The sequence below is a fragment of the Eutrema salsugineum genome, unplaced genomic scaffold (assembly GCF_000478725.1).
Source record: "Eutrema salsugineum unplaced genomic scaffold, Eutsalg1_0 scaffold_1, whole genome shotgun sequence".
NCBI lineage: Eukaryota > Viridiplantae > Streptophyta > Magnoliopsida > Brassicales > Brassicaceae > Eutrema > Eutrema salsugineum.
The window spans coordinates 10712068-10729561 of record NW_006256909.1 but is presented as its reverse complement, the minus strand read 5'-3'; the positions used below and the strand labels follow the sequence as shown (position 1 = coordinate 10729561).

Below are 17494 nucleotides of genomic sequence, written 5' to 3'. Positions count from 1 at the left end.
GCCCTCAAATTATCAATATATGCAAAAATCTTAATGAACCACATGCATTGTATCTGCAAAAAATGGTACCACGCGTTTTTGGATTATCGTTAGCTTTGTTCAAAGATAAAAAATTGACAACACGTATCTTGGTGGAGGCAATGTGCTGTGTATTGTAATGCTATAGCTCTCACATTCGACCAATGTCACAACTATGAAAACCGAACCACTTGTTAACTGTTATTGGTAAAATTCCAACACAAACCGGAGAATAAGATTCATATAATGTACAAAGAAATTGTCAAGGGAAGATGAGGAGAAAAGGCACAATTCTGCCACAAGGGTCTCCTAAAAGGCTATTTAAAATCCAATTAGAACTCCACGAACCTACTCACATATTTGCTTACTCTGGTTGAGAGTATTAGCCACGGTATGATTCCAACCTGCATTTTCACCAAAACCAACACTCTCACTATCACAGACCAAAGCCATGGATTGAAAAGCAAGAGAAGAAAGAGCCTACCATCACATGGCCTGTCAAGCGACCTCCTGTTCCCCAAGATAACAAATTCCCTGAGAAACACACCACATTCGTTTATTGTTTTAACCTAAGTCGCACCAATTGTATGATAAGCCCAAAGACATCTTTAACCGGTAAATCTAACTACTCACCAAACGGTTGAACAAGCTGCTTAGCTATAATGGCAATTGGAGTCCTCCAGAACCAAAATACTAAGATCAGGTATACCACAACCTAGAGACAAACAAAGTTCTTAGGACCTCTCAATTAAAGAGATTTAGATAGAAAAAAGAAGAAAAAAAAAAAGAAGCTTAAACACACCACTTAAGTTACCTTTGAAGCAAGCAAAATCTTTCCATACCGATCGTATGACAGTTTACTTTCTTTGTTATGCTGCTCCAAATCTGTAAGTCACAGCGAGTATTAACAAATAACACACCTATACAAAACCATAATGATGCAGTGCTCTGGTAGGTAGGTGTATCTGTCATCAGGTTGTATTCATTTCTAAAACTAACAAACTGCTGCATCATATTAGAAAATCTACCATCACTTAGCAATCAATCATTGTCGAGCTAACATGTATGCATACTCACATTGTGCAAGTTCTTTCTCTTTAGTAGCTGCCGACCTCCTAAGTTTTGCCGCTTGCGCAAACGTGGCCGGCCTGCGTGAGTAATCACATCGATAAGTATTTGATCAACAAAACTCAGGTAAATTCTTCAATCACTAAAACTGCTTACTGAGACAATGCACTGGCCTCTTTCAAAAGCTGCTTAATTTCGGATCGCAGCTCTGCTTCCTTGGTGTTCCTCGACCCTTTCTGGAGAAGTTTCAGAAAGGAAGGGAATTTAAATGGATTACTCAGGTGAATGTGAAAACGCTAAAAAGGTTATCTTTTTATTACCTTCTTCAATTGGTCAAGCCACTTGGATAGCAACTGGAAGACGACGACGAGGAAGAAGGTCAGAGGAGCGACCAAAGAGACTTTTATCGGTTTCTCTCCTTCCATATTAACCCTTCTACTGAATTACTGAATCTGATGGTTGTAATATAGCAATCCGCTAAACCCAAATTGAAACAATACAAACTCAATATCGTTCAAATGTTTCTATAAACAGTGATATCTCTCTCTCTCTCTCTCTCGCTCGCTTAATCTTATATATAAATCCAAAGATTAAAACCCCTAATTGGATCCGTCATATTCTGGATAAACAATCCATCTCATCTATAGATTGCACGACGAGGAAGAAAAGATTAGAGTAAAGATATACCCTCGTGAATGAATACTGCGATTAGATCGGAACTTACACTTTTCGTCCTAGATTCCCAGAAATTTCAAGCCTTCAAACGCAGGAGCTCAAACATATGTATGATACGGGTTAACGTCTCAAATTGGAGGACTGAAACTGAAAAGAGGATGGTTTAGAATTTACAAATAAAAAGTATAATACTCTTTTCCTTTCCATAAACAAAATTTAAGCCCTTAAAGAGCAAAAACGATAACTGTGGGAATTATTCAACAAGGCTTTATCCGAGCCTAAGATAATGAGGAGAGAATCGGCCCATACTTTAAATCCAACCAATATTTTTATATAATTTTTTTTTAAATAAGCATTATGTACTGAGTCTAGTGACTAGCTAGGCAACAAGTTTGTCCTCGATTTTTAAGTTAACATTAACTGAGTAAATTTAACATGAGAAAGTTTTAAATGAGATTAGGCTCGTACTCAAAGATTGAGTTTCATAGAAGTTATGCACGTCTCAAAGTAATTTAGGAAGATGTGTTCAAGAGAATTTTAATATAGAAAAGGGGAGCCATAAAGATATTTGGAAGATATGATATGAAAATATTTAGCAGTTTATAAATTATTTTTTCCCTAAGGTAATTTTCATAGGGCAATTGGGGCATGAATTTTATCAATATAAATATAAGACTAAAAAAGAAGGTTTATTTTTTATGGTTATCACAAACATTGAGGGAAAATATAATAGTTCTTAACGTTTAATCTTTTAGGCGAATATGAATTTGTATGGTAAAATAGTTTGGTTATCCACCTACATTAACGTGGGGGCAGCTGCCACTAGTAAAAATTTGATTTCCTTTGTTAATTTTTTGAGTCTGAGCTTCTATCAATTGTCACCACCAGTAAAAGATGTTATGTATACCCCCAGTAAAAAGCTGAATACATATGTATGTTATATGTGCTTCCAGTAAAAAAAAAAATCTAGATCTGCCACCGTGACTGTGTCCATAGATAATAGATCAATAACTGAGTTACATAAGCTTTTTGTTCTTTGGATCTGAGCTGTAGAAGTGAGTCTTAGTGAATGCTATAAATTGTTTAGTGTTGAACTATGGTCGATCGTAATGACTACTAGTATATGTTTTGTTTTTTTGGTAAAAACTACTAGTATATGTTTTTGTGGACGTAGGTACATTACATTGCCAAACCTTGTCAGACTTGTAGTGTTCATAATCATATACATGATATTTTACATGTACTTGCTCCTCCATATAATGATTTCAAATGTTGTTTTTCAATATATAAAAAAATGAATTCAAATGTTGATATGAAATCAATCATGTAAGTAGCGAAAATGTTGGCCTTGATCGTAAGGACAAAAAAGAAAAGGTTGGTATCCAAAGTTAGAAAGTTTAGGGTAAAAGATAGCAAAAAAAAGTACAATATGGAGGGTAAAACAAATAAAAAATTGTTACATATTATTACTTTTACGTGGAGTGGTTGTAATGGGAGTAGAAGAAATAGTCACGCGTTGTCTCTAATCTCTCTCAACTAATCTAAAGACATTTTATGTTTTGTCTCATCCTATCCTCCTCACTTAATTAAATTTATGTTAACCAACTAGCTAATTGGGTTTATCATCAAATCAGAGCATTATCGATAAGTTCGCAGATACCGAAGCAGAAACAAATAAAGAGAGAAACAATGTAAATCCAAATCCTAAACGTCGTAGCATCTTCAGCTTTGGTGTATGCATGCCATTACATTCCATTTACTTGCGGACAAACTTTTTGCTCCCACCACTTTTGATGTGCCTTTTAGACTTTACATCCCCATGTCCACTTCTCTCTTTTCAATCCCCGCTCCATCTTCTAGCTATACTGTCTGGCTTCTTTTGTTAAAGATTGTTACAATCAATGTTTCCAAATTTATTCTAATTAATCAAAATCAGGAGAGATACAATACTATATGAGTTGGTGGATATTATATAAGTTTGCCTCAGCTCTATTCATTTACATTTTATTTTGTGACATAGTAATTCCTTAACCTAAGTATATAATAGTAATGTACATGCATGGATGTTTTTTCATCATGGGAAAAGGAGCTAGCTTAGATTAGCATTAGCATTTCGATCAAGAGAAAACGAGACGATCGAGAGAGAATGTCTTTGAGTATAACGAGCGGTCTTTTTCACAATAATTTATCAATCAAACCACATCCTATTATATTGTTGTTATCATTATTCTCTACCCTCGAACTCCTTTTGTTTCTTTTATCAGTAGCTAGGCCCACTTTTTATTTACTTTTTCCTCCTTGCCAAATCATTAGACGTTAAAACATAAAAAGTGGATCAACTAATTTATAGAAACCATTAACAACTTTTGACACTCTTCTTTAAAGTGTGTTTCATTTTAAAAGATTGTGCCAATAATAAAACTTTAAATTCCACCGAGAAGATTTGATGTGGAGACAAAGAAGTGGCTCCATTTCACCATCTCCCAAGCCACCAAAATCTCTCCTAAACCCTTTTGTCACTCCCTTTTCTTATTCACTTTTTTCCCAGGAATAGTAAAATCTCATTTGAGTTTTCTTGAACATAGAAGATATGCACATATATATAAGCTAGCTTTTATAATTAGTCTTATTATTAATGGTTATGCAAGGTTCATTTTTCTATTTAACCTTGACAATCCACGACTGAACAAATTGTTATATATATATATATGAACAGTTCAAGCATTAACAAAAATTAAATATACAGTCTGGTTTCAATTCAAGCATTAACAAGACAAATATAGAGATAATCTAGATTCGTGGGAAAAAAGAAAGCTTCCATTAGAAAAAAAAGAGCCCTTAGGGGGAGGTAAGTGGGAAGCATGAAAAAAGGGGGTTATATAACTCAATAATCATCCAAACAAACCAATCCATGTGCTTCCCTTCAAACATTCTTCTTGTCATTTTCCTCTCAACCATCTTCTACTTTGGCCAACTTTTTTTTTGTTACTTTTAAAAATGAAAATTCAAATATGCAAATCTCCACTCACAGATTATACATTCTCTTTTTACAATCCTTAGATTGTCCCTTTTGCCTTCTACCTCTTGTTCTCTTCCCACTTTACTCCTGATTCTCTTCCTTTCGGAATTTCATCGAACTACTCAACAACCCTATACATTTTTTAAATATTTTATAATATTCTCATGCAGATTAAATAATTAAGAAATATCGACCTATTCCTCCATATATAAATAGACACAACACACGTAACATGGCCCCAAACCCTAGAGCAACACACTCTCCACGACTCATATCAATATATCAATATTACCATTTACTTTGTACGTCATGAGTTCAATGGTAAGAGACCGAAAGGAACAAATGGTGATCCAGTCGTCAATCGTATTGCTTCAAGAAAGATTCAGACAACTTCAGAGAGCGCGAGAGCTAAGAGCTGAGCGTGAGCTCCTAAACCCTAAACCTAGCCACCAAGACAACAACAACATCTTACAATATTACAGCGAACCCACGAGTTTCGGTTTCTTCCAGTTTTTACCTCTAAACTCTCAAACATCCTCGTCACAGCATCTCCTCTCCCTCTCCTTATCCGCGCACTCAACCACTGATTCCATTGAAAAGCCAAGCTTTTGTCATCACTGGCCAAGTAAAGAGGACAAAAAGATGGGTGGTTTTGATCGATACGACGACGTTGATACGTCTCTGCGTCTCTAGACTCATAAAGTTGCTCCTCCATCTTTTTTTGTTTTTGTTTGAATTTATAAATATGTATGTATAAACCCTTTTTTTGGTCAGTATTCTACTTTTAAGGAGTCTTGTAGGTGGTGATGATATATGTATGGTTCAAATGCGATCATATATAATATTAGTTATTTCGAAGTTAATGATTATGAATCTATGATATATTTTATATTACGATGATAACGATCTACTCATTGAGTTAATTATTGACTCTTGTTTTTGGATGGTTACCAACTTACCATCATACTCCAACCCAACCCCAAGTTGATCTACTTTATACTTGTCCATGTAAATGTTGCGTCTTTCTACTTTATATATACTAATAAAACTTCAGCCAAAAATGGCATCGTAAGGGTACACTTGAAATTTGATTTCTTTTGGGCTCCGCTTGCGCATGTTCAGGACTGCTTTTTTGCTTTGGACGTTTTTTTTCTATTTCTCAGAAATAAATAATATTTCATGGATGAAAATGGTCAATCACAATCAAAACTTATTTGCATGTGTTTGAGTCAGTAGACTCAGTACTTTGTATATGTCAGTAATAACGAGAGAGAGATAGAAACTATAGTACCCATTCAATCATAGATTTTAGGAGAATATAAATTCAAACAAAATCCTTTATAAGTTACAGAATTACATTTGGTGTGATTGGGCTTATATTTGTTAATCATGCTTCAGAAAATTTAAAGTTTGATGTTATAATTTTTTCATACTTCTTTTTCTCAAACAAAGAAATTCAGGTGTCATATATATTGCTGGTTCTATGTGGCAATTAACAAAAGTGTAAACTGTTAGATATATACACGAGGAATTAACTTTAAATCATTGATTGAATAGTAAAAACGATTGTTTGATGATTCATTTACGTATTTTGGTTAGAAAATCCCACAAAATGTAATATACGGACGATATATTTTTAACGTCGATCGATCGCTCGCTAATGATGAGGTGATTAGGTAAGATCCAAAGGATTAGAATGAATAATGATGTTTTTTTAATTAAAGAGGAATGGTTTCGAGAATCTACAACATCAGAAATGCTCATATTATATTCTTAAAATGGGCCCATTTGGGTCTTCTCCGAGATAGAGCCCAACAAAGAAGTTTACGTTTCGACAGAGAACCTCTAGACGAAGTGAAGACTCTTCCTGCTTTTTGTTGGGAAATTGAAATAACCTAAGAGGTAGAGATTGATAGGAAGAAGAAGAACGATTCAGAGCAGAGATTCGTAGAATATCGAAGATGAACACTGACATCACTGCCTTGGAGAAGCCCCAATACCCTGTCGTTGACCGAAATCCTCCATTTACTAAAGTCGTCGGAAACTTCAGTATCCTCGATTACCTCCGTTTCTCAACTATCACCGGAGTCTCCGTCACCGTCGGATATCTATCTGGTCCACCTCTCTATTTCTCTCTCTCTTTTGAAATTTTTGATTTTGTGGTTACCCAATTAGTTGAAATGCGTGAGAATGTGCTGATCGGTGTTTTGGATTCGGCGATCTGTAGGGATTAAGCCTGGGATTAAAGGACCGTCAATGGTAACGGGAGGACTGATCGGACTCATGGGTGGATTCATGTATGCATACCAGAACTCGGCGGGTCGACTCATGGGGTTTTTCCCCAACGACGGTGAGGTCGCTAGTTACCAGAAGCGTGATGGTTTCTCCAAATGATGACTCTAGGGTTTTTCCTGGATCTGGCTTAATCCTTTTGCTGCTTCCAGACTTCGAAACCTTTCTTTTCATGTAATTGGATTGATTTTCTCTGCTACTCCTTGCTGTTTGAGGATATATGTGCCTCTGTTTGTTTGTTATGACTTATGATCAATAAAAAGATTTGAGCTTGAGAAAAGTGAATTCTTTGTGATGTTTGCAATAAGGGTTTTTTAATGCTTCAATTAGATTACTCTGAACAGATCCTGTTGGTGTGTAGTGTAGTTTGTGTAAGTATTGCAGAGGGATGTATCATGTATGTATCAGTGGATGAACAAGGGGCAGCTGCATTTGAGCTTCTCGACAGACTCTGCCTCAATTCCTATTCTGGAAAAAAGGTATTTGATGCTCATTATCTATCTAGCTTTGCCTAGGAAGTTAATCCGAAATGTTTCAGTCTCTGCCTTGATTTGCCTTTGGGTTTTGCCGGTAAGCTAGCTTCGGCGTTTCTGTATGACAGTCACCTACCAGTCAAAGCTGTTTAATAGGGATGCTTGTGGTTTGTGATGAAAATAGATACCTTTACGATTTGGAGCTCTATCTGTAGTAATAAGAGTCCTTGAGGCTATTGGTACAAGCAAAGCAGATGTGGTAGCTACTACCTCTGTGGTTTAGTTGGATTTGGTGCAGCTTTTGCAGAAAGGATTTGTCAACGGGTAAAAAGTGAGAGAGTCGATATAAATTGATTTTGCTCTTGGAGACCTTTTCTATGGATAAACCCCTTTTGCTCTTGGAGACCTTTTCTATGGATAAACCCCTTTTGCTCTCAATCCTTATCTCTCTGATTCAGTAGTGTCTGGTTCTTCTTTCATGTCATGACTCTGACCCTTCTGCTCAACTTTCTAGTTTCTACCCAAGAAAGTTCGACTGGCTTATCATCCATTTCTCTGAATACCATGTGCTATTGGCCCAAATGCACCAATCGGCTAAATCAATGGTCTTATCGTAATCCGTTTGACTTTATGACTACAGGTGTTCCGCAGCTTTACAATAATGTACTAACGATTGCTTAATCAGCTGTATAGAGGCTTTCCTTGTTTTAAGGAGAACCTAAAGCTACGAACCTTACAAACCATGAGAAAAAATACGTCATGAGTTAGCGTGCGAAAGTTGGATTAAGTTGTTGAAAGCTATCTTCTCTCTTTTGGATTGGATGGAATCTCGAATAACCCGGTCAATAATTACAATAATGCATATCGTCTCCGGAATAGATGAGAGACTTACAAATGTAACCTTTGGTTTCTTTCCCACCAAAATGCTATAGATCACCGCTTGAGCCACTAGACTCCTAAGAGAGAGAGGTCGAGATCCGTGAGTTGAAGCTAAAGTTGAGGATAGCCACATGGAGAACGCTTTCCATGTGTGAAACTGGTGAGGATGGTTCTCGAGCCATTGGGAGAAGTAGGTCTCAAACCCGATTTCCCATTTTTAAGAAGAAATGGTGTCTTGTTTCCTCGTAATTATTACATATTCAAAAGGAATTAATGATGTTTAATCCCCATGTTGCGAGCCTGAGATCTTGTTGCGAACAGATAAAGGTACATTATCCACATTGTGAAAGCTTGCATTGGTGTAGCTCCTTTGAAACAAACGTTTTTGATATGTCCAACTTTGAATTGGGGTTCGAGGGCGAATTAGATCCCAACCATTTGGAGAGATGCGTGGTGAAATCTGTAACGCTTAGGCCACTAATATGGCATGACTTGCACGAAACCACCGAGACATGAGATTCATCACACGATTGATCATCTTCAGTGCACTTGTAATGAAGAACATATCTTGTATTGGCATATCTTGCATTGGCCAGTCTATTAGCCGTTTCGGTTTCCAACTTGTAATATTTGTATATGCCAGAACAAAGGTTGTATCCACCTTAGCCAATATGTTGAGACAATTCAGTTTCCACCTTACCGGATATGAGCATTATTGTAGCCGGAGCTGAATTGTCGTGTTTGAAAAACATGTGCTCAAAATAAATGGTTAAACCTATCAAATCTGTAACAGTAAAGGAAATCAAGTAAACTAAATATCGTTAGCTCAACTGGTAAAAGTAAGCCTAGAGGTCACATGATCGATCGAGCTATAAATGCAAATTTCTCTCTATATATAATTTTTGTTAGCAAATTAAAATGTAATATGGAGGTCATAATATATACAAATTTTCAGATATAAGTGTTTAGAGCAATTTTTGATACATTAGCGGATATGTACGAAACTGTACAACAACAAAATTAATTTAAAATATAATTTTTGGTTGTTTTACCGGTGTTTGTCCAAGGTTTTTTGTCGATTATTTGTCTGTTCTAATTTTTCTTGCTAGTTTTGAGATAGTTTACCATAATCATAATAATTTTATGGTGGCTTATCGATGTTTAGAACAAATCTTATTGGATTTGTCGTTTCTATGAATACCCCAACGGAAACCAGCATAGAATTATTCTGCTGAAGAATGTAGAAAAAATGGAAGAAACCTAAAGTCACCATTGTTAAAATAATTCTGGTACGGAAGCATTGATATCAGATTTTGTCGGAATTTCAGAATAGACGTTAAAAGCATCGGAGTTTATCATGCAGTGTGCTATACAAAAGTTTAGTGAAAAGATGCTACCATGCATTTCACATCAAATTAATATCAAATACCTAGAAGAAAATAACAGATTTAATAATTTATAAGCGTAACAATTATGTTTCTATATTTTTTTCTATATACAGTTCAAAAATTTATTTTCCAAAAGTTATATAAAACTTTGTAATTCCGATTTGAAATCAGTGAAATAGTTTGCAGTTTAAAAAGAAATATGGAAGGTGATAAAGCAGAGTTAATTATATAGTAGCGGTTGATTAAAAATTAAGTTGAGTCGTATAAAAAAAATTTAATAGGGAAAAATTTGTTGGGAGAAAACGTTCGTCGAATCCTCATATCCCTTTATCGCCGTCGTATGTTCAGGTCAGTTCTTGAATCTTTGTTGCACCGATCGTTTTTCGTAATTCCTTGTCAATTCTTGAATCACACACAATAATGGCTTTTGTATTTCTGATCCACTATCTCGTCACCGGGTTTGCGAGTGCCGTATTTCTCTTTTTGGTCGGCCTTATAAGATTTGTTCTCTCCTGTGAATCTGTGATTTTGCGGTAATTAGGGTTCGTAAGGTTCTAATACGTGTTTGTCAAGTAGTCTGAGCCTAGGGTTTATTCGTTCGATAGATCCACACGCAAATGTAACGTGGATTCTTTTATTCGCCCATGGAATTTGGAATTGTCATTTGTATTGAATCACTCGTATATTTCTCTAAGCTTTGTATAGACGGCTTAACAAAAATCGATTTGACTGGTCCAGTTCAGCGAACTCACGGCTATACCTCAAGCCTCAAAGTTGTGTAAGTCCAGCTATTCCAGCACTAGTATATCTTCATGTTCTACGCTTCTCAAGTCTTTTAGTTCACTTGATTGACTGTTCTTCTTTGTGGATCATTCTTTTACCAGTGATGCCTCAGGCAATTATTTGCATGGAACAATCCCAACAGAAAAGGACCTTTTGAACACATTCCTTTGCAGAAGTAAGTTCTTTTTCCTTTGTTTAGTGACCAACTTTTCCCTTAGCTTCGTTGCTTCTCCACTCTCTTAATTAGTTTATGCTCTGCTCAATGATAAGTTTTGCATCAGTGTTTGTATAATGCAATGCAACTGCATCATGCATTTCATATCTTCTGTAAATTTGTCATTTGACCACAGTTTTCTCCATTATAATAGCGAGCGATAGTATGGAAGAGGAAGAGGGAGTGGAATCGAGGAGAAGTAGGAAGGAGCAAGAAAGGGAAAGGCGGCGTCTAAGAGACAGAGAAAGAAGACAATCTATGAGCAAAGATGAGAGGGAAAGGCATTTGGCTAGGCGCCGCAAAAACTACCAGCTACGAAGGCAGAGAGCTGAGATAAGCCGTATAGACTCTCAGATACAAGCAATCACCGGAGGAGGCAGCCAATCAGCAATGACCTCATCACCTCCTGATTCAGGAGCCAGCAGTTCTGTCCCGTTGGTTGAGTCTGATCAGAGTGAGAGAGAATGATCACTATCTAGTTAATGGAATTACAAAAATATATATAGTTTTGATCATATATATGTTTTGGGGACATGTAGGTGTGGGGTTACAAGTGGAGGATCTTGCTAAACTGATGGGAACTATACGGCTGAGCCGTATGAAACATCTGGCGAGGACATTGAGAAAGCCCAATTCTACTGGTGCAGAGGCAAGCAACAGTGGAGCAACCTATGCAAAGAGTACAAGACGTAATTAGTACTTAGCTAGCTCATGTTCTATATATACCACATATTCAGATATAGATGTGTTCTGATAAGGGCTAAGTTTTGTGAGTTGGGAAATAAACAGGTGCAATGTCAAGTGGGCTACGTCTGAGTCGTGTGAAGCGAATGGTGAGATCAAAGGGCCAGCATGAGGGGTTGCTGTCACAACATTCCCAAACCCAAGGTACTTGCATGCAAAGTATCTTAAAATGTTGATATTTGGATTGGATTATTATTATATAAAGTCACGTTTTGTCTCTCAAGTATCATTTAGAGAGTTTTCTCTTTTTTTCTAGTGTCAACAGGACTCCAACTTCAGTAGAGTTGACAACATGAAGGAGAGGCTCATAAAATTAGTGTTTGTAAAAGTGAAAACGTTATTTTTTTTGTAGACAAATCTTGGAAACTCATCATTTTTCTTTTCAAATACAAGTGGGAGTACATTCATATTTCATACTCATCGTCTCTATATATCATCTTATATGCTTCTAATCAAATATTTTAATTCAATGATACAAGTTATTAGTTATGGCATGAAGCTATGATGGAAGAAGCATTATATATATATTGTCAATTACGAGAATTATGTACAGTGCTACAGTTCATTGTAGAATTAAAATGTTGGAAATATTCTAAGTGAATAAAATAGTGTATCAGCAAATAAGATTTCTAAGTTTGATAGAGTTGGAAATAGCCAAACAGATATTACAAATTTACACTCTTACTGGAATAAATTGTTCATGCAAAGGTTACAACAAATGAGTTTAAACTTGGTTTATTTTTTACTAACTATTGAGGACACGTTGCTTTCATAGCTCAGTTGGTAGAGCACCGTTTAGTAAGCGGGAGGTCTTGAGTTCAACTCTCAATGAAAGCAATATTGTAATCACACAATTTTAAGTTGTTTTAGTTCCTCTTTTGTGGGCTGCATTTTGAACGGGCCCATTTCTTATTTTGGGTTGACCAAATTCGAATTTTCAGTCTAGGCTTCAAATGACGTAATTAGGGTTTCCGCCGTTGGACCAAAATAACAAAGGGGGTTTCGCCTTATTACTTATAAATAGTGCTACGCAAATTCACTCAAATCACATTCATCTTCTAATCAAATCCGTTTCCTTTAGAATTCGATTTCGTCTCTCGTTTAGTGTCTTTTAGATGTCTCTGTGTTTATATTTTACAATTGTCTTCAAACGTGACGCGATTTTCTCTCCAAGAAATCGATTACTTGACAAGGGGCAATCTATAAACCTGTGTGGTTGCATAACCCTAAAAGTAAACGTCACAAATAAAACGAAAAACGACAGTGGAAGGCGTAGAAGGAGCCTTTTAATTGGCTTCTCCGTCGGAAGCATCGCCGTAAAGGTCTCATATTCCATCGCCTTGCGGAGCGGCGTCGCTGCCTTTACCGTTTGGGCCGGCCATGACACCTACATTATATTATCTCCTCTTTTTTCAAAAATCTTTTATATGTTTTTCCTGTGAAGAGATTAGATTTAGAAAAGATCACGGTCTTTCGGCTCTGATTGGCTTCTTCGATGAAGCTTTTTTGCTGATTTGAATCCAATTCTAAGGCTTTTCTTTTGATCATAACGTTACTGATTTTGCGTTTTACTTGCCGGTTTCAGTGATGAGCAATTCGAGAAAGTCATGCACCACTCTGATATAGATCCGTAATGGATTATGTGCTGAGAATTTTCTCTACCCAATATTTCTCTGAGCCCCCGTTACAGTTTTCCCTGATTTTGTACAAGTATTTTTCTTGTCTGAATTAACAAGGATGTGGTCCGTACTAGGTGTTTCTTAGAACCAGTTAATCCTCTGTTAAGACATAACAGATGAGATAGGGACCAAACATATAGCTTTGTGTGTTTTAATTGTTCCCTTAATGAAAATCTCCTCCAATGGAGATAGAGAGAGAGAAGGCAGTGATGACTCGGAAATTTCAAGCTCAACAGACCGGAATTAGGCGTTTCTTCCTTTCAACTGGAGTTTCGTTTCTGTGTCGATAATCCCGCTGAACTGAGCCTTCTCTTACCTAATTAAATAAAAGATATCTAATCTATTTCGACATGAGTATGAAAAAATAACAGAAAGGGATGGATTACAATAATTTGAAAATTAATTATCAAAATATTCCAACAATGGGAAAATTCCATATTAATACATCAACTTATTTTCTATTACCATTTTAATACACCCAACTTTTGATGCCCCCAGAACAGTACATGAATTAATTTTTTTTTCCAGTTTAAACCACCAACTATTAACAATGTATCCATTTTTAAACACTATGTTAACAGCAATTAACAGCACTACAAACGACGTTTAACACTGTTAATTAAGTCGTTTAGTGGCTAACTATGGGTTAACTACACGTGCTAAAAACCCCCTTTCTATTTAGTAGAAATTCCAAAATACAAACCCTAATATTTATTCTTCCTTCACGAGTCAGAAATATATTTTTGCAGAGACAAAACACTAGAATAGAGATAAGAAGATAAACAAATCAACTTTTTCTGAATAAAAAAATGATAAGATGCAACGACAAGGAGAAGAATGCAACGACAAAGAGAAGTGTTGTTTGTTTGATTTCTCTTGTTTCTCAATTTCAGTAGTTAATTAGTTTTGTTGTTGATTTTAATTTAGTTGTTTGTCAACGAAACGTAACAAGTTTTTATTATTTTTATGGCATCCTGCTTATTTAGAATCATAACAGATAATCACGAACCAAAAAACCATAAGATTCATGATTTCAAAATCAAAAAGTAGTAACTTGAGTTTAGAAACCAACATCCTTGCCGAGTATTTCAAACCCAAAAAGCAAAAAAAAAAAAAAAACAGCCATAAATTTTTCAGTTTCAAACCAAACCGAGAAACTAGTTACGACCACGAGAAGAGCATTTTTCTGGAGGATTCTTAGCTGTGTTTTGTCCCATAAGTCCATGAGAAGAACTTTGTCCTACAACTCGTGCTCTGTCTCCCCAAACTTCGAATACTCTATTAGTGAATGGACTTACGTACACTCCATGACCCCTGGGAACTGTCTCCTTGCGGGCTTGTACTTTTCCAGGAGGACGACCACGCCCACGCCCACGTCCACGTCCACGTGAAGATGTGCTTGTTGATGTTTCAGGTGCTGTATATGAAGATGTCTGTGAAGAAGAAACTACAGGTATTGGGATTGAAGCTGGACATGGCGACAGTGACTGAGTTTTCTTGCGTCTTTTTTTGTGGATTTGAGAGGCTTTCTCCTTCAACCTGAAATGTGGAAGAATCAAACAAAAGAATATACGGCAATCATAACCAAATATTTTATGTTATATGGTGAGGAGTTAACTCACATGTGTTTTCCAAGGTCTACCATGTTTTCGTTTTGGGCCTTGAACCACATAAGATGCATTCTTACATGTTGCTCGATTATGTCCAACTTGTTTACAATTACGACATGTGATTGTTCTGCCTCCACGAGTCACTCTGTTGGGTTTGGAAGGTGATTCATGTGCTGCTTTTATCCTCTTTTTCTTAGGACGCCCTGGCATCTTTCTAAAACCCAGCACTCCAATGGGATCTTTTCCAGTTTTTTTCCCAAAATATTTCTCCATTTACTGGCCTTATGTTTATCTCTGTAATTTTCTATCCAAACTGAAGTCTTGTAACAATTTTCAACATGACTGCACATAGCCAAATAACTCAATAACCAAGAAATACTCCTTTTAAATTTTCTGTATAAACTAATGAAAAATTAGACTTACTTTTCTGGATCTTGATGGCAGTCGTTGATAACACGGATTGCGTGTGAACAAGGGATGCCTGTGAGGTCCCACGCCCTACAAACACAATGTTTCAACCGAAGACTGACCTCATAGCTGCAGCCGTACAAAACAACTTCAAACAAGTTATCAGAACTTGTTATGATCGTACAGTGCTTTGCTGTCTTCTCGGTTTTCTTCTCTCTGATAAATTGTTACAAACATCAACAGATCTAGCAGTTTTGGAGAAGAAAGCAAGGCACCAGGTTTCTGGTGCGGCTGCTAACAAAGCATCATGTGCTTCTCTGTCAAGTGCACGCAGCTCGTCCATATGCAAATCATACTCTCCACGTGTTCGACTATAAGCCACATTCCAGAAGAATGGTCTGTAGTCATCACTACCATAAGTCTTCTTCCAATTACCATAAACATGTCTTGCACAATTTCTATGCTCTGCATTTGGGAGAACGTTTGCCAGAGCAATTTGTAAACCCTGAAAAAATACATGCCAATTGTAATTAACAAAACAGTTTTAAACCACTTAATGTAAAAATAAATAAAAATACCTTTTGTCTGTCAGAAATAAAGGAAAATCCATCTCCTAAACCCAAATTTAAGTCAACCTGCAACTTTTTAATAAACCACTCCCACGATTCTTTGTTCTCTCCTCTAACTTTCTGCATCTCTGCCAACTGCTGCGAGTATCTCTCCTTTCAGTTCCCACTTCAAAAAAAAGCACCATCTAGACCAATCAGAGGGCGGCAATATGTTCTCCAGCTTCTCCTGAGGGGTTCAAAGCATACATAAAAGCTTTCAAATACCTGCTTGCTTTCCTTCTCGACAGTGACAATTTCTGTACTAATGTCCTTATTAGATCGCACCAATTCAGCTTCGTGTACTCCCATAATTTTGCAAATTGTTGTTTTTGTGTTTCTAACACCATATCTAAGGCAATCCTTCTGGCTTTTCTGCACTTGAATATTGAAACTGAGACATTGTACACGTACATCAACTCATCTTTGATATCTGTACTCCTTATGTCAGGTCTTCTTCTTGCCTCTTCTTTAAACAATCTTGCAATGGTACCTTGTTTCAACATCCTAGCTCTTCCCGTAGGCAAATGACAATGGATGTCTTCGTATACTTTAACCATCCATTTTCGAATTGGTTTCTCAACAGAACAATAGATCCTCCATTTGCACTTCTCATGGGTGCACACAGCTGCTTGCTTAGTGGACTCCCATCTATTAAGCTTTACATCATATTGTGTCTTCAACACATACTTCAGCAATTGATCTCTGAATTCATCACCATTATTAAATGTTTGCATCAACCACAAATATGGAGGATTGTCATAATCAGCACGACTTCGTTGTGGGTTTCCTTTTTTCTTTCTTCTAACTTTTTTTTTCTTTGTGAAAATTTGTCCACTCTTCATCAGTATCGATCGGAGAATCAGGATACTCACCAGCTCCAAAAGGTACTTCATCTTCACTTTCACTGTCAGATTCCACTTCATCATTTACCATAGTTTGTGTAGCTTCGACCTGTTCAGCTTGTTGGAACAAGTTTGTGAATCGAGGATCACTAGATCCTACATCTAGAATCTGATCTTCACCTTCAGATTGTTGCCCACCTTCATCTGCCTTCTCTTGTTCCTCTCTGTTTTCACTCTCATTATTTTCTTCATCCTCACTATCTTCGTCTCTGTTTTCATCATCACTCTGTTCCTCTCTGTTTTCACCATCCTCACTATCTTCCTCACTGCTTTCTGAACCATCTTCCCGATCTTCAACTTCAGCATCTCCATCAACATCCACATCAGCCCTCTCACCATAAGAAATAAACAAATCAATCTCTCCAACTCCTTTAGTTTCTTCACACAGCTTTCTAATCTCAGAATCTTTATCTTTGTAGATCGATCTTGACACAGAAATATCTTCAGTGGGTAGTTTGTACCAAACATGCTCTACCTTACTCTCAATTCCTCTGTCTTTGATGAAGTCCTCAAAAATCGACCAAGTTAGAAGATCTGGATCAATGCTAATATCTCGGACAACAACTCTACCTGAATATGAGAACCTATTCTCTCTATATGACATTAAACCCCCAAAGGTAATGTGCATCTTCAAAACATCATCATGGTTACTGTATAATCAAAAGGGAGAAACTTTTAAAAAAGAAAATCAAAGGTTTGTAAACATAGAGCATGACAACAAAAACCACACAACG

General features: G+C 36.6%; 5 protein-coding genes and 3 non-coding genes across 9 annotated transcripts; 6 read left to right on the top strand and 2 right to left on the bottom strand.

Annotated features, from left to right (window-relative positions):
- Positions 1–212: 212 nt before the first annotated feature.
- On the bottom strand, positions 213–2039 carry LOC18030794. Its single transcript, XM_006414285.2, has 8 exons — positions 1811–2039; positions 1407–1563; positions 1243–1322; positions 1096–1166; positions 833–903; positions 652–733; positions 503–552; positions 213–422 (listed from the first exon to the last, which is right to left on the bottom strand). The coding sequence occupies exons 2-8, from the start codon at positions 1509–1511 to the stop codon at positions 351–353; spliced, it is 531 nt and encodes a 176-aa protein (XP_006414348.1). The 5' UTR covers positions 1512–1563; positions 1811–2039; the 3' UTR covers positions 213–350.
- Positions 2040–5024: 2985 nt separating this feature from the next.
- LOC18030793 lies at positions 5025–5633 on the top strand. The gene has a single exon (XM_006414284.2). The coding sequence runs from the start codon at positions 5090–5092 to the stop codon at positions 5471–5473; it is 384 nt and encodes a 127-aa protein (XP_006414347.1). The 5' UTR covers positions 5025–5089; the 3' UTR covers positions 5474–5633.
- A 945-nt stretch (positions 5634–6578) lies between these two features.
- Positions 6579–7352, top strand: LOC18030792 (NADH-ubiquinone oxidoreductase 20.9 kDa subunit). Its single transcript, XM_006414283.2, has 2 exons — positions 6579–6895; positions 7008–7352. Exons 1-2 carry the CDS (start codon positions 6742–6744, stop codon positions 7172–7174), a joined length of 321 nt encoding a protein of 106 aa, XP_006414346.1. The 5' UTR covers positions 6579–6741; the 3' UTR covers positions 7175–7352.
- A 3622-nt stretch (positions 7353–10974) lies between these two features.
- On the top strand, positions 10975–11835 carry LOC18030791 (zinc finger CCCH domain-containing protein 18). The gene is made up of 4 exons (XM_024149007.1): positions 10975–11263; positions 11349–11498; positions 11599–11697; positions 11810–11835. The coding sequence occupies exons 1-4, from the start codon at positions 10975–10977 to the stop codon at positions 11833–11835; spliced, it is 564 nt and encodes a 187-aa protein (XP_024004775.1).
- Positions 11836–12318: 483 nt separating this feature from the next.
- TRNAT-AGU lies at positions 12319–12390 on the top strand. Its single transcript has one exon. It is a non-coding gene; the product is annotated as a tRNA-Thr (tRNA).
- Positions 12391–13130: 740 nt separating this feature from the next.
- Positions 13131–13234, top strand: LOC112082592. Its single transcript, XR_002897258.1, has one exon. It is a non-coding gene; the product is annotated as a small nucleolar RNA Z221/R21b (small nucleolar RNA).
- A 197-nt stretch (positions 13235–13431) lies between these two features.
- LOC112082608 lies at positions 13432–13542 on the top strand. Its single transcript, XR_002897273.1, has one exon. It is a non-coding gene; the product is annotated as a small nucleolar RNA Z107/R87 (small nucleolar RNA).
- An 822-nt stretch (positions 13543–14364) lies between these two features.
- On the bottom strand, positions 14365–17373 carry LOC112082209. Of its 2 annotated transcripts, XR_002896859.1 has the most exons (4): positions 15829–17373; positions 15266–15755; positions 14855–15184; positions 14365–14771 (listed from the first exon to the last, which is right to left on the bottom strand). XR_002896859.1 is itself a non-coding variant. In XM_024149601.1 (2 exons), exons 1-2 carry the CDS (start codon positions 15943–15945, stop codon positions 15423–15425), a joined length of 450 nt encoding a protein of 149 aa, XP_024005369.1. In that variant the 5' UTR covers positions 15946–17373; the 3' UTR covers positions 15226–15422. The 2 variants fall into 2 exon arrangements, 1 of the variants encoding a protein (XP_024005369.1); XM_024149601.1 differs by lacking the exons at positions 14365–14771; positions 14855–15184 and having other exon boundaries at positions 15226–15755.
- Positions 17374–17494: the final 121 nt, after the last annotated feature.